Below are 26,097 nucleotides of genomic sequence, written 5' to 3'. Positions count from 1 at the left end.
TGGTTACTGGGTGACTGGGATTAATATTCAGAAAAGTGGGTGGAGCCTAAGAAAGCATATTCACCTGTTGATTTTCAAGGGAAATATTAAAATTGCTGCCATTCTTGCACTGTTAATAGCAGATGCCTCAAACCTGCTACAGTTGGTCATTGGGTCACTGGCGTTCAAATTCAGAAAAGGGGGATGAGCCAAAAACACACAATCAGATTTGTTTTTAATGATACCAAGGACCCGAAAGCTCACAAACTTGGTCACTGGGTGACTGTGGGTCAAGGTTACACAAAGTGGGTGGAGTAAAAAAAAATTTACTGGGAAAATATAAACTGCAGCCATTCTTACACTGTTATGGCAGGGTTCTCAAACTTTGCACAGTTGGTCAATGCGTGAATGAGATTAATATTCAGGGAGGTGGGTGGAGCCTATAATAGCCAATCAAAATTCACCTGTTGATTTTCAAGGGTAATATTTAAAGTGCTTCCATTTTTACACTGTTAATAGCAGATTCCTCTGCTATTATTCCTCTGCTGATATATTTAATTTCTATGGGAATATACAAATTATTGATGCCAAAGCTCACAAAATTGGTCATTGAGTGTTTGTGTGTGAGGGTTAGAAAAAGTGGGCGGAGCCGACACCAGCCAAATACATACCCGGGCAACCCTGGGTCATCAGCTAGTACATAATAATAATATGGTAGGACATTAGACTATGACTATGGTAGGATTAGATTGTAAGCTCCTCTGAGGACAGTCAGTGACATGACTATGTACTCTGTAATGTGCTGCGGGAGATGTCAGTGCTATATAAATACATAATAATAATATGGTAGGACATTAGACTATGACTATGGTAGTATTATTAGTGTGAGCTCCTCTGAGGACAGTCAGTGACATGACTATGTACTCTGTATTGTGCTGCAGAAGATGTCAGTGCTATATAAATACATAATAATATGGTAGGACATTAGACTAGGACTATGGTAGGATTAGATTGTGAGCTCATCTGAGGACAGTCAGTGACAGGACTATGTACTCTGTAATGTGCTGCAGAAGATGTCAGTGCTATATAAATACATAATAATAATATGGTAGGACATTAGACTAGGACTATGGTAGGATTACATTGTTAGCTCCTCTGAGGACAGTCAGTGACATGACTATGTGCTCTGTAATGTGCTGCAGAAGATGTCAGTGCTATATAAATACATAATAATAATATGGTAGGACATTAGACTAGGACTATGGTAGGATTAGAGTGTGAGCTCCTCTGAGGACAGTCAGTGACATGACTATGTACTCTGTAAAGTGCTGCAGGAGATGTCAGTGCTATATAACTACATAATAATAATATGGTAGGACATTAGACTATGACTATGGTAGGATTAGAGTGTGAGCTTCTCTGAGGACAGTCAGTGACATGACTATGTACTCTGTAATGTGCTGCAGAAGATGTCAGTGCTATATAAATACATAATAATAATATGGTAGGACATTAGACTATGACTATGGTAGGATTAGAGTGTGAGCTCCTCTGAGGACAGTCAGTGACATGACTATGTACTCTGTAATGTGCTGCAGAAGATGTCAGTGCTATATAAATACATAATAATAATATGGTAGGACATTAGACTATGACTATAGCAGGATTAGAGTGTGAGCTCCTCTGAGGACAGTCAGTGACATGACTATGTACTCTGTAAAGTGCTGCAGAAGATGTCACTGCTATATAAATACATAATAATATGGTAGGACATTAGGCTAGGACTATGGTAGGATTACATTATGAGCTCCTCTGAGGACAGTCAGTGACATCACTATGTACTCTGTAAAGTGCTGCAGAAGATGTCACTGCTATATAAATACATAATAATATGGTAGGACATTAGGCTAGGACTATGGTAGGATTACATTATGAGCTCCTCTGAGGACAGTCAGTGACATGACTATGTACTCTGTAATGTGCTGCAGGAGATGTCAGTGCTATATAAATACATAATAATATGGGAGGACATTAGACTATGACTATGGTAGGATTAGAGTGTGAGCTCCTCTGAGGACAGACAGTGACATGACTATGTACTCTGTAATGTGCTGCAGAAGATGTCACTGCTATATAAATACATAATAATAATATGGTAGGACATTAGACTATGACTATGGTAGGATTAGAGTGTGAGCTCATCTGAGGACAGTCAGTGACAGGACTATGTACTCTGTAATGTGCTGCAGAAGATGTCAGTGCTATATAAATACATAATAATAATATGGTAGGACATTAGACTAGGACTATGGTAGGATTACATTGTTAGCTCCTCTGAGGACAGTCAGTGACATGACTATGTGCTCTGTAATGTGCTGCAGAAGATGTCAGTGCTATATAAATACATAATAATAATATGGTAGGACATTAGACTAGGACTATGGTAGGATTAGAGTGTGAGCTCCTCTGAGGACAGTCAGTGACATGACTATGTACTCTGTAAAGTGCTGCAGGAGATGTCAGTGCTATATAACTACATAATAATAATATGGTAGGACATTAGACTATGACTATGGTAGGATTAGAGTGTGAGCTTCTCTGAGGACAGTCAGTGACATGACTATGTACTCTGTAATGTGCTGCAGAAGATGTCAGTGCTATATAAATACATAATAATAATATGGTAGGACATTAGACTATGACTATAGCAGGATTAGAGTGTGAGCTCCTCTGAGGACAGTCAGTGACATGACTATGTACTCTGTAAAGTGCTGCAGAAGATGTCACTGCTATATAAATACATAATAATATGGTAGGACATTAGGCTAGGACTATGGTAGGATTACATTATGAGCTCCTCTGAGGACAGTCAGTGACATCACTATGTACTCTGTAAAGTGCTGCAGAAGATGTCACTGCTATATAAATACATAATAATATGGTAGGACATTAGGCTAGGACTATGGTAGGATTACATTATGAGCTCCTCTGAGGACAGTCAGTGACATGACTATGTACTCTGTAATGTGCTGCAGGAGATGTCAGTGCTATATAAATACATAATAATATGGGAGGACATTAGACTATGACTATGGTAAGATTAGAGTGTGAGCTCCTCTGAGGACAGTCAGTGACATGACTATGTACTCTGTAATGTGCTGCAGGAGATGTCAGTGCTATATAAATACATAATAATATGGGAGGACATTAGACTATGACTATGGTAGGATTAGAGTGTGAGCTCCTCTGAGGACAGACAGTGACATGACTATGTACTCTGTAATGTGCTGCAGAAGATGTCACTGCTATATAAATACATAATAATAATATGGTAGGACATTAGACTATGACTATGGTAGGATTAGAGTGTGAGCTCCTCTGAGGACAGTCAGTGACATGACTATGTACTCTGTAATGTGCTGCAGGAGATGTCAGTGCTATATAAATACATAATAATAATAATATGGGAGGACATTAGACTATGACTATGGTAGGATTAGAGTGTGAGCTCCTCTGAGGACAGACAGTGACATGACTATGTACTCTGTAATGTGCTGCAGAAGATGTCACTGCTATATAAATACATAATAATAATATGGTAGGACATTAGACTATGACTATGGTAGGATCAGAGTGTGAGCTCCTCTGAGGACAGTCAGTGACATGACTATGTACTCTGTAATGTGCTGCAGAAGATGTCACTGCTATATAAATACATAATAATATGGTAGGACATTAGGCTAGGACTATGGTAGGATTACATTATGAGCTCCTCTGAGGACAGTCAGTGACATGACTATGTACTCTGTAATGTGCTGCAGAAGATGTCAGTGCTATATAATACATAATAATAATATGGTAGGACATTAGACTATGACTATGGTAGGATTAGATTGTGAGCTCCTCTGAGGACAGTCAGTGACAGGACTCTTTGGGGTGCTTATAGCTGAAGTCAGCCACAGGTGTCGCCCCAGAATCCCCCCCACATGTGAATGGCCCCCCTTATCATACGCCGCACATCCCTTCTGCGTTCCGCCTGCCGCGTCTGTCTGGCCCGATGAGTAAGAAGGATGATCCCGCAGAATGGCAGTAATACAGTTATAATGATGTCAAGAAAATTACCCATCCATCAAGTTTGGCCTCTCGGAGCTGCCGGCGGTGAAATCTCGTTTACCGACAAACCGTCAGAAGCGGAAGGTTAACAAACAGCAATAGGAAATCAATATCAGCCTCAGACTCTCTCCTTCCAGGCCACAGTGAGGCGTTATTCCACCATGCGGTGCATTACCTGTAATATGCCGATCGGCGTTGGTGCTGTCGGGAGGGATGTGGCTGAGAGGACTCGGATGACCAGAGGATTGAGCGCCTGTCTTTGCTGTGGTGACAATAAAGAGCTGCTTATGGCCAGAGTCCCGTAACAATCCAATATCTTGTCTGAGCATTCCTGTAAGCGGCCGACAGCGGTCTGATCTCCTGCAGGGAAACACAAAGCACAGGTTCTCATTCCTACTGGGACTGATGGCTGCCGGACACTGCTGCCATCACTAGCCGGTCCGGGGTAAAGGGTCACTCTACAGATATAAACTAACCTGACGCAGGTATAGAGTCATCCAGGTGATCCGCACACGCTTTTTGAACCAAGTTCAATGTTTTAATCCAAGTTAAGTGACACATTCCATTCCATATACCAACGATTGGTTTCTGGGCCCAGTGAGGTCCCCTTTGTCAAGGTAACAAACACAGAATGAGTGTGCGGATCACCTGGATTCTTCTATATGTGAGTTTGATCCAGCATCTCCACGGTGGCGTGCAATTCCATATGGACTTGTGGTGACGCAGGTAGAGCACGCTCTCAGAGATGGCCCCCATACAGTGAGACTTAAAGTGGACCTGAACTCTTGCACAGGACAGAAGGAGCACAAAGAGAAATGCACCCTGTATGTATTTAGAGAGTTTAGCCTGTCTACTTCCCCCTCATCCCAACTAATCCCAACTTTAATCTCTCAGCTATGTCAGCTGACTGCCATGGAAGAGCAGCTAATTTGTAGCTAATCCCAGCCAGGTCACTATCTGCATGGAGTTTGTGTGTTCTTCCCGTGTCGGTGTTGGTTTCCTCCGAGCACTCCGGTTTCCTCCCACATCCCAAAAACATACAGATAAGTTAATTGGCTTCCCCCTAAATTGGCCCTAGAGTACGATACACACACTACATGATACATACATAGACATATGACTCTGGGAGGGATTAGATTGTGAGCTCCTCTGATACATACACTACACGATACATACACAGACATATGACTATAGTAGGGACTAGATTGTGAGCTCCTCTGATACATAAACTACACGATACATACATAGACATAGGACTATGGTAGGGACTAGATTGTGAGCTCCTCTGAGGGACGGTTAGGTGACAATTTTATAATTTGTAAACACAGGATGTTAACCCTATGTCTGCTTCCATGAAAGCAGGAAGTAGACAAACTGCAAATCTATGTTAAGATTTGTATCAGCTGTAACAAAGAAATGTTTTTCTATAAAGGTAATTATGCTGTTGCGTATCTTATAGAGCAGAGAGCAAGTTCTGAGTTCAGGTCTGCTTTAAAGGTAACCTGTAGTGACATATAGTAGAACGCAGTAATTTATTAAGGATACCCACTTTGTGTCAGTTACCCTGGTTTCAGCATCAGAAATACTTCCTGTATTGCTGTACGTTGGTATGTAGCCTCACCCTCCCAGTGCTGTTCAGTCTAAGCTGTTTAGCTATGCAGAATTCTCCTCCGAAACCCAGAGCATTCTGGGAAACCAGGTATATTTTCTTCTGGCTTCAGAACTCTCAATAAACAAAAAATTCTTATACAAGATGTCAGTGCTGCACAAATTATTCTGTTTTTGAGCCATAGCCTTTTAAAGGTGATCAGCAGGTTGCAGATGCGAGCTACTTATCACCTTTTCATCGTAGGATGATTACCGGCAAGTGCTATTTGTGATTTCACTTGCGCTATGGCTGATCGCTAGGGAACATTACTCAGGGGGAAGGCAGAGCGATGCTCCCATGTCCCGGGCGATGGGGAGCGAGGCTTTAGGCTGTGGGGCTGTCCTTCAGGACCACGGCCTCGCTCCCCACCCATGTGCGCACACCTACTGAACATCACCGACATCTTCCGCTGCTGCATCTGGGGGTCTCCTTTAATAAGAAGACCCCTAGAGCTCCCCGTCGGGTCGCCGCAGATCACCTAACAGATCACCTAAGTCCCCACCCCCGCAGCTGCACCAATGCCCCTCAGTAATTAATCTACCATGGCTGGACACCCGACACCTCTCACTGCAGCGACGCTGTAATTACTGTATCTCTCGCTGGAATTACTGTTATCGGAGCTCCAACAAGACCTGCTTGGCCAGTCCAGCACCTTCACCCTCGGTTTCTTTAGCAAGGCAGCGGGGGTCTTGGAGGTGTGTTTGGGGTCGTTATGCTGGTATGCTGCCCTGCAGACCAGTTTCTGAAGAGAAGGGATGATGCTCTGCTTCAGTAGGTCACAGTACAGGTCGGCATTCAGCCCCCCAGTGCCGGCAACACTCATGCACCCCAAACCATGACACTCCCACCACCATGCTTCACTGTAGGCGGGACACACTTGTCTCTGCACTCCTCACCTGGTTGCCACCACATGCCTGTCACCATCTGACCCAAACAAGTTTATCTTAGTCTCATTAGACTGCAGGACATGGTTTCAATAATCCATGCTCAGACTCCTTAGTCTGCTTGTCTTTCTTGTGTGTCATCTTTAGAACAACAGCCATGCAGACCAGTGTGATACGGGGTATGGTCTGAGCCATGACAGGCTGACCCCTCTTCCCTTCCCCCTCTGCAGTAATGCAGGACTCGTGTCTATTTGCAGAAGACAACCTCTGGATAGGACACTCAGCACCTGCACTCTATGTATTACGTCAACCATGGTGAGGACTGTTCTGAGGGGAACCTGTCCTGTTACACCGCTGTATGATCTTGGCCACCGTGGTGCAGCTCAGTGTCAGGGTGTTGCCAATATTCACCTGAGACCTTGTAACACTAACCAGTCACATGACCCGGGGGAGGGAAAATGTCTGATTGGGCAGAATTCTTCTATAAGCTCCTCAGAGAGTTCTCTGCCATGAGCAGCCATGCTGAGCTTCCAGTGACCGGTATGAGAGAGTGTGAGAATGATAACACCAAATGTAACACACCTCCTGCTCCCCAGTCACACCTGATACCTTGTAACACTAACCAGTCACATGACCCCAGGAAGGGAAAATGTCTGATTGGGCAGAATTCTTCTATAAGCTCCTCAGAGAGTTCTCTGCCATGAGGAGCCATGCTGAGCTTCCAGTGACCAGTATGAGAGAGTGTGAGAATGATAACACCAAATGTAACACACCTCCTGCTCCCCAGTCACACCTGAGACCTTGTAACACTAACCAGTCACATGACCCCAGGGAGGGAAGATGTCAGATTGGTCAGAATTCTTCTATAAGCTCCTCCCTAGAGAAGTCTCTGCCATGAGGAGCCATGCTGAGCTTCCAGTGACCAGTATGAGAGAGTGTGAGAGCGATAACACCAAATGTAACACACCTCCTGCTCCCCAGTCACACCTGAGACCTTGTAACGCTAACCAGTCACATGACCCTGGGAGGGAAAATGTCTGATTGGGCAGAATTCCTCTATAAGCTCCTCAGAGAGTGCTCTGCCATGAGGAGCCATGCTGAGCTTCCAGTGACCAGTATAGAGAGTGTGAGAGCCATAACACCAAATGTAACACACCTCCTGCTCCCCATTCACACCTGAGACCTTGTAACACTAACCAGTCACATGACCCCAGGGAGGGAAAATATCTGATTGGGCAGAATTCCTCTATAAGCTCCTCAGAGAGTTATCTGCCATGAGGAGCCATGCTGAGCTTCCAGTGACCAGTATAGAGAGTGTGAGAGTGATAACACCAAATGTAACACACCTCCTGCTCCCCAGTCACACCTGAGACCTTGTAACACTAACCAGTCACATGACCCCAGGGAGGGAAAATGTCTGATTGGGCAGAATTCTTCTATAAGCTCCTCAGAGAGTTTCCTTCCATGAGGAGCCATGCTGAGCTTCCAGTGACCAGTATGAGAGAGTGTGAGAGCCATAACACCAAATGTAACACACCTCCTGCTCCCCAGTCACACCTGAGACCTGTAACACTAACCAGTCACATGACCCCGGGGAGGGAAAATGTCTGATTGGGCAGAAAGCTGACGTTGTTCACTTAGGGGAGTACTCACTTTTGTTGCCAGCGGTTTAGACATTAATGGTGATATGGCTACACGTTATGTATTATTCAGCCCCCTGCAGACTATCTATAGGGTGACACAGATATCACAGGGGACGCTCAGTAATGGGTATGTGCGGGGAGACAGACGAGCGGGATTTCGGAGAACGGTGACAGCTCGGTATAAAGGTGACAGATAATGCGGCGGCAGAACTGCGATCACTTCTCACGCTAATAAAGTGTCTGAAGAGGAAGCTGACTGATGCAGCCCCGCAGTGTAACTAATTCCATCAATCAGCGCCGTCCTGCCGCTAATTGTCTGTATTCGCTGCCTGAGCCGGTCGGGATAACGAGACAGCCGCAGGATTTCACCAGAAATTGATTCTGCGAATGACAAAACTATCACGACGCCGGCATATAAATCCCAGGAGCCAACGTCAGAGGCCTGCGAGTCACCGCGCTGCGGAGAGCGCCTACAGGCCAGAGACGTCTCCGAGGGGGAGGGATCACACCAGAGCCCGCCCCATATCCAGGAGTCAATGTCAGAAGCCTAGCGAGTCACTGCTCTGCGGAGAGCGCCTACAGGCCAGAGACGTCTCCGAGGGGGCGGGATCACACCAGAGCCCGCCCCATATCCAGGAGTCACCGCGCTGCGGAGAGCGCCTACAGGCCAGCGATGTCTCTGAGGGGGCGGGATCACACCAGAGCCCGCCCCATATCCAGGAGTCAATGTCAGAGGCCTAGCGAGTCACTGCGCTGCGGAGAGCACCTACGGGCCAGAGACGCCCCATATCCAGGAGTCACTGCGTTGCGGAGAGCGCCTACAGGCCAGAGAGATGTCTTCGAGGGGGCGGGATCACACCAGAGCCCGCCCCATATCCAGGAGTCACCGTGCTGCGGAGAGCGCCTACAGGCCAGGGACGTCTCCGAGGGGGCGAGATCACACCAGAGCCCGCCCCATATTCAGGAGCCAATGTCAGAGGCCTAGCGAGTGCCCGCGCTGCGGAGAGCGCCTACAGGCCAGAGACGTCTCCGGGGCCGGGATCTCACCACCGAAACCGTAAAAAGGCCGCATGCGGCTAGTGGGCTAATTGGCTGCCGGCATAGACACTATTACAAAATATCGGCAATGGAGCGCCAGAACATAAATTTGGAAAACCAGCGCCCACTATATATCGGGCTTCGTGGGCGCCCAAATGCTGATATTTTGCAGCGTCCAAGATTTTTCTGGGTTTTTTTGTTGCAGATGCGATCAGGGGGACTTTAGGTTTAGGCATTAGGGAGGTAGTTTGTTTTCGGGGGTGGGGGGGGGGGGGAGGGGAAGTTTAGGCATTAGCCAGGGAGTGGTTGTGGGATGGGTTCAGTTAGTTTTACGTATTTGGTAGTTTGTCCAGGTGTCGGGGTTGGTTTTAGGCATTAGGTAGATAGTGTGTGCAGGTGAGGGGGAGAGGTAAGGTTAGGCATCAGGGGGAGGGTTCTGTGCAAGAGTAGGGTTAGGTTTGGCCATAGTAAAATATTGGTATTTAACCTCCCTGGTAGTAATCCTTAGCGACACTCTACTCACCTCCCGGGGATCCACACGTCAGTAGCCGTTCCCCTTCCTGTCCTCCGAGGCTCTGACTCACTCTGGTGAGATTGCCGTCAGTGATCTCACTACAGGGTTACAGCGCCACCCAGAGGAAGGAGGTATAATTGCAGCGCTGGAGCCCAGGAAGGAGAGTGAGAGCAGGGGCTGCTGCTGGTTTTCTTGCAGTATGATTGTTTCCTGATTTTAGGCTCTGAAATTTGCTGAAAAGACCCTAAAATCCAGAAATAATCATACCGCCAGGGGGGTTAATATTGGAGTTTTACACTTTTATAGTAAAATATTTTACCATCAGCATTACTGGGCACTCCAATTTACAGGCACCTTTATTAAGCAATTAAGCATATGCCTCCCGCCTGCTCTGCTACCCCAGAAACGGAACCCAGCAAATCCTGAAAACAACTGTAAGGCTGTAATGGCGCCCAAGTGTCCCGCCCCTTTTTTGCCTGCGCCGCGGCAGGACTTCATTACTGCTGATCTATTATAAGAGTTCAGGAAACGTAATAAAACACTATATACTCACCTGCGAGGAGCGGCAGGAAGCTGATGGTCAGGGTGAGGCCCCGCCTCTCTGCCTGCACAGAGCGAAGGCTTCCCGCCTTTTCCAGCATCTCTGCCGATGGCTGCTTTATGGCTGTGTGAGAAGAGGAGAAATCACGCAAGATTGGACAATATCGACCATTCAATGCATTTACCTACAGGAGGAAGATATATAATTTACTACCCCTTCATCACTGACCAAGCCAGATATAATGTACACAGCCGAAGGATGGAAAGATAAAAGCACCCAAAAGAAACATATACAGACAGATTATAGAGAGGAAAAGTGTGGCTTACTTCTTGTAGTTCACACATACTAATCTACTAGGCCAACTTTTATCAGGATGAAAAAGACAACGCGTTTCTCGGTATTGTGCCTGCTTCTGAGTACGGCCGCGCTTCATGTGGGCCAGAAGATGTGTACGTTTGTTCGAGTCACTGGTAAATCGGGCGCAGGGCGAGCTGACTGCCAGCTCTCCCCGGCGGTGTTAAATACTATTCCCCTCCGAGTTGTCGCAACTCGAAGGAAGATGTAATTTGGGGTCCGGCAACCGCCAGAGCCCCTAATTATTCTTACACACCCCACACAGACGGTTCTCCATGCTCTGGGTAATCTCAGGAAATATAAAGAATATACTCCCATACTGATCACCTCATTTCTTCCTTTGTACGCGGAATTCAGGGTCCGGCTATTGCTAGCGCTGAATTTACACAGCGTCACTATAGCCGTAATTAACATTGGCCTACGGCAGCGGCCAAATCTGGTCAATGTAAGCACCAAGGGAGGTCTGGTAGCTCGGTAGGAGCAGGAGTGATCCGGGAATGTGCAGTTCACACGTGCCACACGTATATGCCCAGAATTCTCCCGTCCACAGCTGCAGCTACAGCCGGGCAAGTGTGGACATACAGGAGCATGGACACATAGGGAGAGCAGACACGCAGGTAGAGCGGACATACAAGGAGTGAAAACTTGCAGGGAGAGGGGACATGCAGGGAGAGCAGACAGGCAAAGAGTGAAAACTTGCAGGGAGAGGGGACATGCAGGGAGAGCAGACAGGCAGGGAGAGCGGACAGGCAAAGAGTGAAAACTTGCAGGGAGAGGGGACATGCAGGGAGAGCAGACAGGCAGGGAGAGCGGACAGGCAGAGAGTGAAAACTTGCAGGGAGAGCGGACAGGCAGGAAGTGAAAACTTGCAGGGAGCGCGGACATGCAGGTAATGTAGACATACAGGGAGAGGGGGTATGCAGGAAGAGGGGACATGCAGGGAGAGCGGACATGAAGGGAGCATGGTAAGGCAGGGAGAGCGGACATGCAGAGAAAGGGGGCATACAGGGAGTGTAGACAGGCAGGGAGAGCGGACAGGCAGGGAGAGCGGAAAGGCAGGGAGAGCGGAAAGGCAGGGAGAGCGGAAAGGCAGGGAGAGCGGAAAGGCAGGGAGAGCGGAAAGGCAGGGAGTGTAGATGGACAGGCAGGGAGAGCAGACAGGCAGGGAGAGCAGACAGGCAGGGAGAGCAGACAGGCAGGGTGAGCGGAAAGGCAGGGAGAGCAGACATGCAGGGAGAGCGGAAAGGCAGGAAGAGCAGACATACAGGGAGAGCAGAGAGGCAGGGAGAGCGGACAGGCAGGGAGAGCGGACAGGCAGGGAGAGCGGACAGGCAGGGAGTGTAGACGTGCAGGGAGAGAGTACAGGCAGGGAGAGCGGAAAGGCAGAGAGAGCGCACATGCAGGAAATGCAGCATGGGACAGAGCATGTACTGATCCTTCTGCTTCCATTCAGCTGGTTTCAGGAGTGTCGGACAGCTGCGCTCCATGTTGGATGGGCTGTATCGATGCGTGGCTCTCTGCTCCAAGGCAGGGTTTCTTAGCGCACAGTGCCTGAACTGGCCACAATGCTATAGTGCGCGGCCCACACAGCCGTAATATGGGATTCTGGCGATTGCCAAACCCCAAAATACTTCTCTCTGTGTTGCAATGAGGAGGAATATCACCGGCAGCAGGGTGACCGGTCATTCAGCTCACCTTATGCCTAAGTGACTGAGCGGCAACCTGCCATGTACCATGCCATGCTCACCCTTTGACGATGAAGTGTCGGTTTTCAGATCTCGGGAGGACTGCGTGTGTCTGTGGAGCCTCTGCGCAGCCGCCTTCGTATCCATCTGGCTTCCCGCTGACTTGCGCCTCTCTAGACGGCCTGTTGGCGTCTTGTCCGATAGTATCATGGCGGATAATCCAGCGTTAGAGATTTCTGACCTGAGCAAACGAGAATTCAGAACATTTCTATACAGAGAAAGCGTGGAATAACAAATCGCGGGTTTCATCTGCTGTAGCCGCCGGCCGTGTGATCTGCAGGTCGGGACGATGGTCTGCTCATGGCAGAGTGAGGCACTATGGGTAGCCGGAGTAAGCAGCGTAATTTGGCCACGCCTTTACTGCCATAAATCGACGTAGAGATTCCCGCGTCAGCACAGAGCGGCCAGAGGAGACAACTACTTTCTAGGCTTTAAAGCTCTCATTCATATCCCAGTACATTTTAATTAATTAGCAGTGTGTTTTATATGTCTGTACTGTGTACAAAAAATTGAAATCACCTGGCTGGTGTTATCCTATAGATCCTTTTCCTGCTGAGCTTGGAGTGCAATATTACTGGAGAGAAAGCTGCCCAGTCTCCTCCCCCATACCCACCTACATTAGGCAGTCAGGGAGGAGCTAGAAGGAAGGACCAGCTAGTCGTTTGCTAAGAGCACAGATCACCTGGCCCCGCCCACCTCCTCACTTTGTAGCCAGCACAAGACTGTAGAATTAGCGCCCATTACTTAGCTTAGGAGTTCGTACACAACTGAGGCTGGTTTCACACTGTAAACCGGCGGCAGCGTTGCCATGCGACTGGATGACCGCATCGCACCATTAAAAATAGACTTTGGGGATTTCCACATTAATTTGCGGTAATCCCCCTTCTGGCGGACAGGAAGTGAGGCCTATAGCCCTCCCTTCCTGTGGCGGAAATACTAATTGCGCGGAAGTGTATTGAAAAAATACGCTTCAGAGCATGAGCAATGCCAAATACGTTTAAAAATCTGCATCGCCATCGACTTACGGTCCGCCACATGTTGCAGCGCATGTTACCTGACGAGGCATGGATGCTTCCGATGCAACGCATCCAGTGTGAAAGGCTCCAAAGACTTTATTGCCCTAACCCAGGGGTAGGGAAGCTATGGCATCTGGCTCACCTACAAATCAGTAGGGGGTTTATTCACTAAGCTACACTGCTCAAGCAGCACAGCTTAGTGTGGCAGCGCAAGTTACATTTTCAAAGTAGGCACCCTACTGCTGTAGCATGCACCACTAACTTACTCACTACTGCTGTAGCATGCACAACTAACTTACTCACCCTACCTCAAAACTAACGGCTGAATTGTCCCACTGTTGGTCGTTCGGGGTCATTCACTGAAGGGGGTGCAGAGAGAAGGGAGAGGGGGCTCTGTAACTCTGCTGAGATGAATAAATGCAGCAGGATTAAGACCACCGCTGTACATCTTAGTGTGATGCCAATACCATCTATGTGTCTCAGGGTTCCTCTTCTGCCTGCCATACTCCGTGCGGTGCTCACGTTTGTGTTCTGATGACATTACACAGCAGTGTTATCAGGTCATTTCCCATGTTAGTGCAGTGAATGCTGTTTTTGTATAGGTGTTTGTGCAGTCCTGTTAACTCCTTTACCTTTTGCCTGGATTCTCCTGGATAATGTTGGAGGCGGCTGGCACGGGGAATCTGATGGGCTGCGATTTCTCACCTCTTACAAGCGTTGGCTCTGTTGGAAAAGGACAGAACATCAATACAAACAACCTCTCTGCAGACACATGCAGAATTACACCGCAGAAAATCACAGAGCCAACCGAAACGACCTTCTTCAATTGCATGCATCCTCGTCACACTCCTGAAAATGACTTTAAAAAAAAATTCCGGGGGCGGAGCCTGCTATGCCCGTGTGAAGACGTCTTCCAAGAGAGCTCCTGCTCCCACTCGCCTAAATTGAGCCAAAAAGACACCTACACTCCTGAATGTGCAGTCTCAAACGATGTCCAGGAGATCTAAGAAGGCCCAGGACACGTCCCCGCTACACAAAACGCCAAAAGCCAAGCAACTCTCGGTACTGCAGCTCCTGACGAGAAACTCGGCAACGCAGACACCAGCCAAGATGGCCGCCGCAGCCGCCTCCACGGCGCCATCGCAGCAACCAGCAGAAGCGGACTCCGCCACAACCAAGTCTCTAAATGAGATAAAAGACTACCTGCATAGCCTCGCTACTAAAGAGGATCTCTCTGACCTCGCCGACCGCATCAACTCGGCTACCCGAGCAGAATTACAGGGGATCCAGGAGACCCTAGAGGAACATGGCGGGAGAATACATACGCTTGAGGCAGAGTCTGCAGCCATGCGAGCGGAACTAACAGCTATGAAAGTGGAGCTCCAGGAGGTAACGGCGGAGAAAAAGCAACAAGCGGCTACTAACTCGCTGCTAAGAATGGGGCTCGAGGATTTACAAAATAGGAGCCGCAGAAACAATATTCGCGTGCGAGGTCTCACAGAGGAGGTCCTGCCTCAGCAACTGGGCGCAGCTCTCTCGACCATTTTCAACAATCTCCTAGAGCACCCAGATGGCCCGGAGATTAAATTTGATAGGGCGCACAGGGCCCTACGACCCAAACCAGCGGAAGATGAGCCGCCCAGAGATGTCATCTGCAGGCTGCACCACTACAGCACCAAAGAGGCAATCATGGTGGCAGCACGACAGGCAAATAACATTGAGTATAACGGCAATCAAGTCTCCCTATACCAGGACCTGGCACCAAGCACACTAGTACAGAGAAGAGCGCTTCAACCCCTGCTAAAGGTACTGAGGGAACAGGGAGCGACATATCACTGGGGCTTCCCCTTTCAGCTACACATCAAGAAAGATGACCGAAACTTCTCCCTGAAACTTCCGTCGGAGCTCCCGGAACTGTTCCAGAAGCTGACTATCCCTGCCGTGGAGCTACCAGAGTGGCAGCCGGAAAAAATGCTCTTAGGACAACCGCAAAGAGTGAAGCGCCGGAGAAACGGGTCTCGAGACCCACAACCGGAGGTGCACTAACTAACGAGAGGTAGTCCTGGAGTACTCCCCTGGACTCACAGATAAGTACCTGGGCGTCTCGCCCCCCTCCTCCCCCCCCCTAAATAAAACAACAATTTACCCACTCAAAAGTTTTGCTAGACTCCCCCCCTGTATGCCAATGAGACATAGACGCTCCTTTTATTTCTTGCTCCTCAAGATGCATAAACTGATCCTTATTAACTCATACCTGAGAGGCGAGAAATGCGGGAAATGCACCTGACATGGGAGGGTGTGAGGGTTCTTCTCCATTTGGGGTGGGGGGAGGCCGCTATGGAAGGCCCATAAGACACAGAACGATCTGCCTCCCGGGTCCTGCTTAAGCCACTACTGTAAGATAATATCTCACATACGGTCCCCCGACCCTCCCAGGCCGATACCCAAAAGACGCGACCGCAGTACAATGAGGCCTACTTATTTCTGTGCAGTCATCCACCACTGAATCTTTTGCAAGATGCTGCTTTACAGCTAACTTTATGTACCTCTATGATGCAATTTACCCTAATCTGTATGTCTTCATATGAACTGCTGCCTACAAAAGCTGTATACAGTATAGATATATATATATATATATATATATATATATATATATATATATATATATATAGATATATATATATATATATATAGATATAGATATAGATATAGATATAGATATAGATATAGATATAGATATAGATATATATATATAGATATATAGATATAGATATATATATATATATATATATATATATATATATATATATATATATATATATATATATATATATATATATATATGTGTGATGCCTAAGTTTACAAGGAACGCTAGTTTTAGACAGACGGGCAGGTATCAGACTGAGTACCTCCTCACACTGGGTCCCCTAGCAGAAGGGGGGTGTTAGCTCAGTTTCAGCGGAGGCAGCTACAAGATGACTTAGCAGAATAATCTGCAACCCAGGTTAAAGTTCTCCCCCAATCCAAGTGAATACCCTCTCTTCCAGCTGGGAGATACAGAACCACAAACACTTAAATTGGTGGAACAGCATCTGAAATCTTTATTTACAGATCAATCTTATATACACCCTGATGTTAGGGAAAAACCAGATTAGACCGGAGTGCACATAGAAAATATTTGAAACAATAGCATAGACATGGTACAGACAGCAGAGACAATAGGATTTGTTATTCTGTAAACAACTGGCAGAGGTAGACTTTGTTACATGTGTTAATTTCTCAATAGACCAGGTTTTTTAACAACAATGCATGAATAGGTCTGAGTCTTCAGATCTCTGTCACAGTGGCTTGTATGGTAATATACCAACTGGGTATTGAAATACAGGTTTTGTATTCAGGTGCCTGGAACTTCTAGAGTGTTAATTATTAATGTATCTGTAAAGCACTGTCTGGAGGAATGTGCTGCTGACTAGTTGAAGCAATGATGTCATTTTTAAGAAATTGTGATGTGCTGTATATATTTTAATATCGGGGTGATTTAAGCAGCACATTATTACAACCTTTCAACCCAACCTTTGATCCCAACCTTTTCTAAAGGAAAGGGCGGGATCACTTAGATACTATGCACAGCTCTATGTATGTTAGAGATCAATGAGTTAGTGTTGTCATTGGTACACAAATACAATATACAGTTTAAAGGGTTACACAACTACAAGATGAATTAACAGTAGTTAGCTTTGCTAGTATATCATCCTAATCTAGCCCTGCATAACTTAATGGAAAACTGAATGTGGTAAACTGTAACAGGTTGCCTAAAGCCACGCCTCACCCATAAGGTTAGAACTCCTTAATGCATTTTGGAAAAAAAATGATCCTCGAGTGGGTCCAGGAAATGTCAGTTCATTATTGCAGAGTAGAATATTGTTCATTTGAAGGGTGAAGGAGGACGGTGAATTCATCACCACAAGCCCTCATGATGAATGCAGATGTTTTTCTGCCAAGCTCTCACTGTCTCGGGGCAAACAGACAGTGGCGGCTGAGAGCTGGCCGTGTAATCACCGTGGCTACACCCAGTGCCTTTTTGTTAGCAGTTTCATTGTATGGCATTGGGCACCCACAAAAGAAATGGAAACAGATTTATAACAAGGATGTAGCAATTGCAGCCAGGTTGTAGAAGGCAGGGAAGGGCAGACTCAACTTCTCATCCCAGTTGAGAAACCTCACAGTTGCAACAGCAGAGGCGGAGTTCTTCCCAAAGGATGACACAAAAGAAAGGCTTGAAGCAGCCATCACCAACACAGGAGGAGGGCAGGTGCAGGAAGGGCTCATCCTTACAGCAGAGGGTCATCCTTCTAGGGCTGCATCAGTGCAGGAGAATCATATCAGATGATCTCCAAAGTATTCCATAATCAGGTGATATCACAGGCAGGTCTCCAAGTGAACAGGTAATAAAGAACACTTGTGCAGGCAAATTAGTAAAGATGAATCAGACAAGAGTTCAAGGTTTGTCAAACTGCATGAGCCAAGTAATTGATAGCTCAGTCTCAATCAAAGCAGTTATGTAGAGGTCCTCAATGGTAATAAGAAGTTAAACAGCTTAGTGGGTGTGTGCAACCTATTTACCACATGCGTAGCTATGTAACAATATTTTTGACAAAGGTTACTCTCTCTATTCAAATTTCTTTTACTAACATCATACTGTCTGTAAATCCTAGTACTATAGAGTTCTGACACTTAAACACATTTCTCTGACCTTGCTTTATACAGCACAGTATCAATACAAACAGACATATGGAGACAATTACAATCAAATCAACCAATAAGTATTTTACATGACATATTTGTCTCCACCCTCTCCAGGCATGTTAGAACACTGATGTGGGCCGGGTTATGAGGCTGTGTGATTCAGCCACTTGCAGGTTTAGTTGGCCCCCCATCTCACCCTGTGCACAGTAGGTGGTACAGGGGGTCAACGTCTGCTGTTCAAAACCCTCCCCAAATGCACAACACCAGGGTTTGTTTCCCACACCCCTCAGATTGTAACCAGAGACAGACCAGAAACCAACAAAGAAATTGCTGTAAAAGCATTTGTTAGAATTTTACACAATTACAAGTGAAAAAATATAAGTATGTCACTTTGCTTAAGGGACTCATCACCATTAATATTATACACGTACCCAAACATTCACACAATTGTTTGCATTATTCTTGGCAATATGAACAGAAAACCTGGCATGAGCATAACTTCTAGTAATTTGAGCAATATGATTTTGGACACAATCTCTACATTACATTCATATCGGCATGAGTGCAAGCTCAAGTTAAAATGATTACATTTCATTCACAGCAACTTAATTCCTACTGGAAGATTTACAAACCTAATTCACCCATTGACAGCAAAACTGTTGTGTGCTTTGAATTCTCAGGTATATGCAAAAATACCTGACAAAAAAAAAAACCCACATGAAAAACAAAAAACTTCAGATGGAACATGCCTTTCCGTATGTTAATTTTTTATAACCAACTTTAAATTACAAATTTTAAGACATGTTACATCTGGTTCACCCGAAATAAATTGTTTCCTTTGCAAAACACTAAATTCAAAACATCACAATGGCCAGCAACTTTGTGCATGGGTCATTCATTATATGAGGTGAAAACCAATTACACATTCAATCTCACCTGCCTTGCCTCAAGACAATTTACAAACCCTCTCCTATAGTAGACAAAGAAAGACAACACATGCACATTTACATAACCACAGTCCGCATACCTTAGACTCCAACAATAATTTAGCTTTTGACTTTTCTGACTGTAGAAAAAAACGATCAATTAAATTAAGAGGTTTATTCCTAACTCTAAAAAAAATATTTGGATACTCCCTGTGCACAGACACATACACAAACAGACAAACAACATATAGCTGGGATCTCCTCTCGTTTCTGTTTCCTGCCACTCTCCTCATTGCCCCCAGTCTTTTCAGGGAAGAGGAAAGAGAAAAAACAAAAGCATTAACACAAGTCTCTCCCAATACATGGAGGGAGGGGGTAGAAACCTGCAACAACTCTGAGCAGATGTCCAGAGATGCATATTTAAAGTACAACCTAGCTGAAAAAGTGCAACCAGTCATACACAAGCAATTTAAATCACAGTTCCACAGAAACTACAGTGAGAGGAGATAGACAAACACATTTATAGTAATTAGAAGAAAAGGCTCAGAAACATCTAGTAGCCAGGCCAGAACATTTTGGAGGGACTGATAAAAAAAGTTATCCTGCGGCCGCAATGCCCATTCAAAATGTCCTGGTCCAGAGAGACACCTGCAACTGCTGAGTGTCTCCGAGAAAAAAAATGAAACTCCTAAATAGAGTTAGTCAGAAATAAGATTCAAAGCAAATTGTGGAACATGATTCTTCCTAAAACTTACAAATCTATATATCCGCATTAAACAGCATCACAGAATATGATACATCATAAATCAAAAATAACCCTTGGGAGTCCCCTTACCTTTGAGACTTTCCCATTATGCACAAATCTATACAGTAACATGCAATCTTATATAACTAAAATTCACTTAAGCGACTATACAACAATATACAAGGTTTAGAGAGAATATTCACTTAGACACACAGTACTGCTTTCTTAATTGGGGCATCAGACCCGCTATTTACTTTAGGAATATCAGATTCCTGGGAGAGGCGCTACAGAAGCACTTTCCCTCCGGGTTCTATTAATCCGCTCTGACAGTATAGGGTGGTAATCAAAAAATAGAATTACTCACCCGATACTGTATATGGCGGATCCAACTTCTCGACACCAAACTGTTAGCTCAGTTTCAGCGGAGGCAGCTACAAGATGACTTAGCAGAATAATCTGCAACCCAGGTTAAAGTTCTCCCCCAATCCAAGTGAATACCCTCTCTTCCAGCTGGGAGATACAGAACCACAAACACTTAAATTGGTGGAACAGCATCTGAAATCTTTATTTACAGATCAATCTTATATACACCCTGATGTTAGGGAAAAACCAGATTAGACCGGAGTGCACATAGAAAATATTTGAAACAATAGCATAGACATGGTACAGACAGCAGAGACAATAGGATTTGTTATTCTGTAAACAACTGGCAGAGGTAGACTTTGTTACATGTGTTAATTTCTCAATAGACCAGGTTTTTTAACAACAATGCATGAATAGGTCTGAGTCTTCAGATCTCTGTCACAGTGGCTTGTATGGTAATATACCAACTGGGTATTGAAATACAGGTTTTGTATTCAGGTGCCTGGAACTTCTAGAGTGTTAATTATTAATGTATCTGTAAAGCACTGTCTGGAGGAATGTGCTGCTGACTAGTTGAAGCAATGATGTCATTTTTAAGAAATTGTGATGTGCTGTATATATTTTAATATCGGGGTGATTTAAGCAGCACATTATTACAACCTTTCAGGGGGTTTTACTGCGAGTAAGGCACATTTCCCTATGCAGACACCTAGACTCATCTGAGATCTGTTCACTGCTCGCGATGGGGCCTACGGCAGTGGTCTCTCACCCGGGGGGATAGGCGGAACACCGTAGAAAACTGGAGAGTTGGAGTGGGACCTCTAACACGGGAGAACAGGAGGTCATACGCCTCGCCCCCTCAAACTCGGTTCCAGTAGAGAGGAGCCTACCCTCACCTTGATTTGTGTTAATTTGGGAACATGGATCCCAGGGAATACATAGGGGGGCCAGAATAGCTATTCATACGAAGGGCTTTGTGTGGTGTCTGGGGGAGGATCAGAGGGACACACCTTTAAAGGAGTCAACTCTATTTCGCATTTAAAAGTTAAAATGGCGAGTGGGAGGGGAGATCCCGGTCTCACGTTCGGGACATGGTATCTCACATCCCACATAGGTACACCCTGCTAGACAGGGGTATGTTCGTAGTGAAAGTTTATGCTGTAGTTTTCTTCATGTTGAAGACAAGGATCTGGTTACAAGATCCCACGTTACTGTATGTTTGTTTACAAGGGGTTAATATGTTGGGGATTCCTCTGGACGTAGCTCTAGGTGATAAGCAAGACAGAAACACATTAAAATGACTCATATGAAAGTTATCTCCATCAATTCAAAGGGTCTTAATATACCGGAGAAGAGAAGAATACTGTTAACTGATATATGGAAACAGAAAGCACACATAGTCATGGTACAAGAGACACATTTCAGGGAAGGTAATCATCCCACCTTAAAAGACAAGCACTTCCCTATTTCATATCTCAGCTCCTCTCCAACATCCAAAACTAAAGGCACAGCAGTGCTGATTGCTAGCACACTCCCCTTCACTGAAATCGATGTCAGAAGAGACAAGCAGGGTAGATTTGTCCTGGTGAAAGGACTCATAAAAGACCAAAAATACACTCTGGGCTCAGTCTACGCCCCGAATGAAGACCAAGATAAGTTTATGATGAAATTTCTTTCAGAGCTGGAGAATTTCATGGAGGGCAGTGTCATTATTGGAGGGGACCTGAACGTGGCACTAAACCCGCAGACAGATACCTCCCATGGCAAATCTGCAGTGGCACACGCAAAACTAAATAGAATTAAAAGGGCACTCCACGAGAGACAGCTGGTGGATATATGGAGGGTTACACACCCGGACACAAGAGATTTCACATACTATTCAAACGTGCATAACGTTTACACCAGAATCGATTATATCCTTCTCTCACATAACCTCCTGTCTGAACATATAGCGGCGGACATTGGCATTATCTCATACTCGGACCACGCGCCAGTAAGCGCAGTTCTTAACTGCAAATCCAAAAGAGAGAAACCTCTCTCATGGAGACTAAATGTCACCATGCTGCAGGATGACGGTGTTAGAGAGGCGATAAAAGAACAAATACGAGACTACTTTCATCTCAATGATGTCCAGGGTGTGTCCCCCTACATCGTATGGGAGGCACATAAATGTGTGTTACGAGGCTTTTTAATAGGACTGGGGGCGAAACGCAAGAGAGAGAGAGAGGCACTAATTCAAGGGCTACTACAGGAAATACGCAACCTTGAGAGCAAACACAAAAACAGCCCTGAGGGAGATATTCTGATACAGCTTCAGACAGCAAGAAATAAACTCAACGCCATGTTAAAAGAAAACGCTAAGCAGGCAGCCAGGAGGTGCCAGCATCTCTTTTATATGCACGGTAACAAATCTGGAAGGCTGCTTGCTAGAGCGCTTAAACAGCAGCAGCAGCGTACGTATGTAGCTCAGATTATTGGTAGGAAAGGCACTAAACATCACAAAAGTGAGGACATAGCTAACACTTTCAAGGATTTCTATCATAAACTTTATAACTTAATGATGCCCCATAGCGAAAACCTTAAAGCTCCCTCTCTAGAAGAGATTAATATCTATCTGAATCAGGCTGATATGGCTAAATTAAACCCCGAGGTGAAGCAGGCACTAGATGAACCCTTCACAGAGGAAGAAATACTAGGGGTGATTGCGGGGATGAAATCGGGGAAGGCTCCGGGGCCAGATGGCCTTACAGCAGAATATTATAAAAAATTTAAAGGAGTACTGATCTCCCACCTTTGTAAGACCTTTAATGCACTGGCCGCAGAAGAGGAAACAGTTAGGCTCCCCCAGCAAACCTTAGAATCGCATATAACAGTTATTGCTAAACCAAATAAGGATCCTACAGCCTGCAGTAGCTATAGACCGATCTCTTTACTAAATGTAGACTTAAAAATCTTCGCAAAGGTGCTAGCAAATCGATTGGCAGACCATATGGGACATTTGGTGAATTGGGACCAGGTGGGTTTTATCCCAAACAGAGAGGCCAGAGATAACACTATTAGGGCCCTGGACCTTCTCCAGCTCTCGCGGTCGGAGGGAAAGCCTTGCATGTTATTATCCACGGACGCTGAGAAGGCCTTCGACCGTGTGGGCTGGGGGTGGTTGAGGGCTGTTCTGAGGCATGTAAACCTAGGTGATAGAATGCTACGCTGTATAGATTCTTTATACGATACACCCCTAGCAAGAATAAAAGTCAATGGCATTTTGTCGGAATCGTTACATATCAACAATGGCACTAGACAGGGCTGTCCCCTCTCCCCACTTATCTTTGCGCTGGCCCTGGAGCCTTTCCTATGCCATGTCAGAAATAACCCCTCAATTTCAGGCCTAGCTGCAGGAGATACGGAACACAAAATTGCCGCTTATGCGGACGACCTTCTCTTTTTCCTCACAAAGCCTGTTACCTCACTGCCAAATTTAATGACTGAGTTCCGACGCTTTGGGAAGCTGTCTTTTTTTAAAATAAACTTTGACAAGTCAGAGGCCCTTAATGTTGGCCTCCCAGAGGATCAGGTTACCCTTATCAAACGAAACTTCCCCTTTAAATGGAACCCTACCTCACTAAAATATCTGGGGACAAATATCACAAGCTCCCTCAGGGTTGTTTTCCATCTAAATTTCCCACAAATTCTATCAACGTTGTCAGCAGATCTACAACGCTGGGACCTCCCTCAGATCTCTTGGATGGGGAGAATAGCAGTGATAAAAATGAACATCATGCCGCGACTGCTATATCTGTTTCAGACCCTGCCCCTCAGGATTCCTCTCTCATACCTGCGGAAAGCCCAGCAGTCTTTTAACAGATATGTCTGGAAAGGGAGACCTCCTCGCCTACGAAAAGAAATCTTATACTGCCCCAAAAGTGAAGGTGGCCTGGCCCTCCCGAGTGTAGAAAGATACTATCATGCCTCTATAATAACCAGAATCATCGACTGGAACAGACATAGCTCTATTAAACAATGGGTGAATTTAGAAAAAAACCTTTCTCAATATTCACTTACAGATTTAGTTTGGATACATCAAAAACCATCTACAGAATGGCAACTCCCTCCCCTGCCTCATGCCACCTTAAGCACTTTCCATAAAGCAAACATCTCGTGCCTCCTCGCACCCCACCCATCACCCCTACTCCCACTCACTGACAACCCCAACATAGGACAGGAAGGCCTGGGACACAATAGACGTATTCGGGAAAGCACTAGGAAACTGAGATTCTCAGATATATGCCTCTCGGGAAACTGGGCAACCTTAGTTGAGCTCAGACAGAAATCACAGGTGGTGGACACAAGATGGTGGGAATACTTTCAGTATAGGCACTACCTAATGAGAAATAACATAACCCCCACAAAGTTAAGACAGCAAACCAATTTTGAGGATCTATGCACAGCAGAGGGCCCCAGTAGTAAACCGCTGTCCAGAATTTATGGGATACTAGCCTCCCTGAGCATACCAGATCTTCCTTTCCTCCACGCGTGGGAGACTGACTTAGGTACATCCTTTGCCCCACATCAAAAATCTAGAATGTGTATTTTCGCCCACAAATCTACAAGATCTGTTGGTTTGCAGGAGATGAACTACAAAATACTAACACAGTGGTACTTTACCCCACTCAAACTTAAAAAAATTTATCCGGACACCTCCGACACCTGCTGGAGATGTGGCCAATCTGTAGGCACGCTATTACACATCCTGTGGGCCTGCCCCCTGCTTGCAGATTACTGGAAAACCATAGAAAGGATAATAAAAGCTGTCACAGACAGAAGCACTCCATTTACGCCAGAGTTCTATCTCCTGCACCTCAACAGTTGGACCATGAAACAATATAAAAAAAAAATCGGTGGTATGCCATATACTAAATGCTGCGAAACGCCTAATAGTGCGAAAATGGAAACAGACAGTGGTACCAGGAATGGAGGAACTAGTAAAAGAAATCGATGAGACACAATACATGGAGGAGCTCTCCTACACCGCATTCGACAAACATGAGACATATAAAAAAACCTGGTCGTTCTGGACATACTTCAGACATTCTGAAGATTTTATTAAGGTTATCCTAGGCTAATACGTTAACCAGATGCCACAAAAGATGGGGGGGATTTTAGATTTAACTTGGATGTAAACCCTTTGAATTGCACAAATTGTGTTTACTGCACTCATCAGGTCCCGCACTATTTAGATAGGGTCGGCTCCTGGAGCTGCGTCCAGAGGAATAGGGGGGGAGGTTGGGGAGGGGAAACTTAAATACAAAGTTTGGTATGGATAAGCTGACATGATCAAAGAGTATATTATGCCCTACTTAATGATATTTCAGGTGCTTGACAAGCTATATGTTACCCGGACACTGGAGAAATAGCTACCATCTATTCCGCTAAATTACTATTTAGACTCTCGATATGGCTGTATGTAAAAGACTTACTTGCATAATACGCTCCTGGAGATCTTCCTTATATATGTATGTAGAAGCTTTCCAGAGGCGCCAATAGAATAAAAGTCACTTAAACAAGCTTAAAACCGATGGGGCAGTGGTGGGCCTATCCCATCCATGCGGACAAAGCAAACAAAGGAAGGATTGTGCCATCAACAGTCAAACAACAATTTATTTATACTCCACAGTAAAAATAGGCAACGCGTTTCACGGGCTCAATCCCGCTTCATCAGGCCAATCAAAAAGGAGCATACAGCTTAACAGCATCAAAACCACACTGAGCGCCTCTGTGTGGTTTTGATGCTGTTAAGCAGCCCGTGAAACGCGTTGCCTATTTTTACTGTGGAGTATAAATAAAT

General features: G+C 45.6%; 1 protein-coding gene across 1 annotated transcript in view; it reads right to left on the bottom strand.

Annotated features, from left to right (window-relative positions):
* Positions 1–26,097, bottom strand: part of CFAP92 (cilia and flagella associated protein 92 (putative)) — a 157,602-nt gene that overhangs the window by 93,271 nt on the left and 38,234 nt on the right. Inside the window, exons 3-6 of the mRNA XM_068251833.1 lie at positions 14,108–14,198; positions 12,462–12,640; positions 10,373–10,483; positions 4,268–4,452 (exon numbers count right to left, since the gene is read on the bottom strand). Of these exons, the coding sequence (XP_068107934.1) occupies positions 4,268–4,452; positions 10,373–10,483; positions 12,462–12,640; positions 14,108–14,198 (566 nt within the window). The remainder of the gene's footprint in view (positions 1–4,267; positions 4,453–10,372; positions 10,484–12,461; positions 12,641–14,107; positions 14,199–26,097) is intronic.

The sequence above is a fragment of the Hyperolius riggenbachi genome, chromosome 9 (genome assembly GCF_040937935.1).
Source record: "Hyperolius riggenbachi isolate aHypRig1 chromosome 9, aHypRig1.pri, whole genome shotgun sequence".
In the NCBI taxonomy this organism is placed as follows: Eukaryota; Metazoa; Chordata; class Amphibia; order Anura; family Hyperoliidae; genus Hyperolius; species Hyperolius riggenbachi.
Note: the sequence above shows the minus strand (reverse complement) of the source record. Positions and strands in the feature narration are given on the sequence as shown.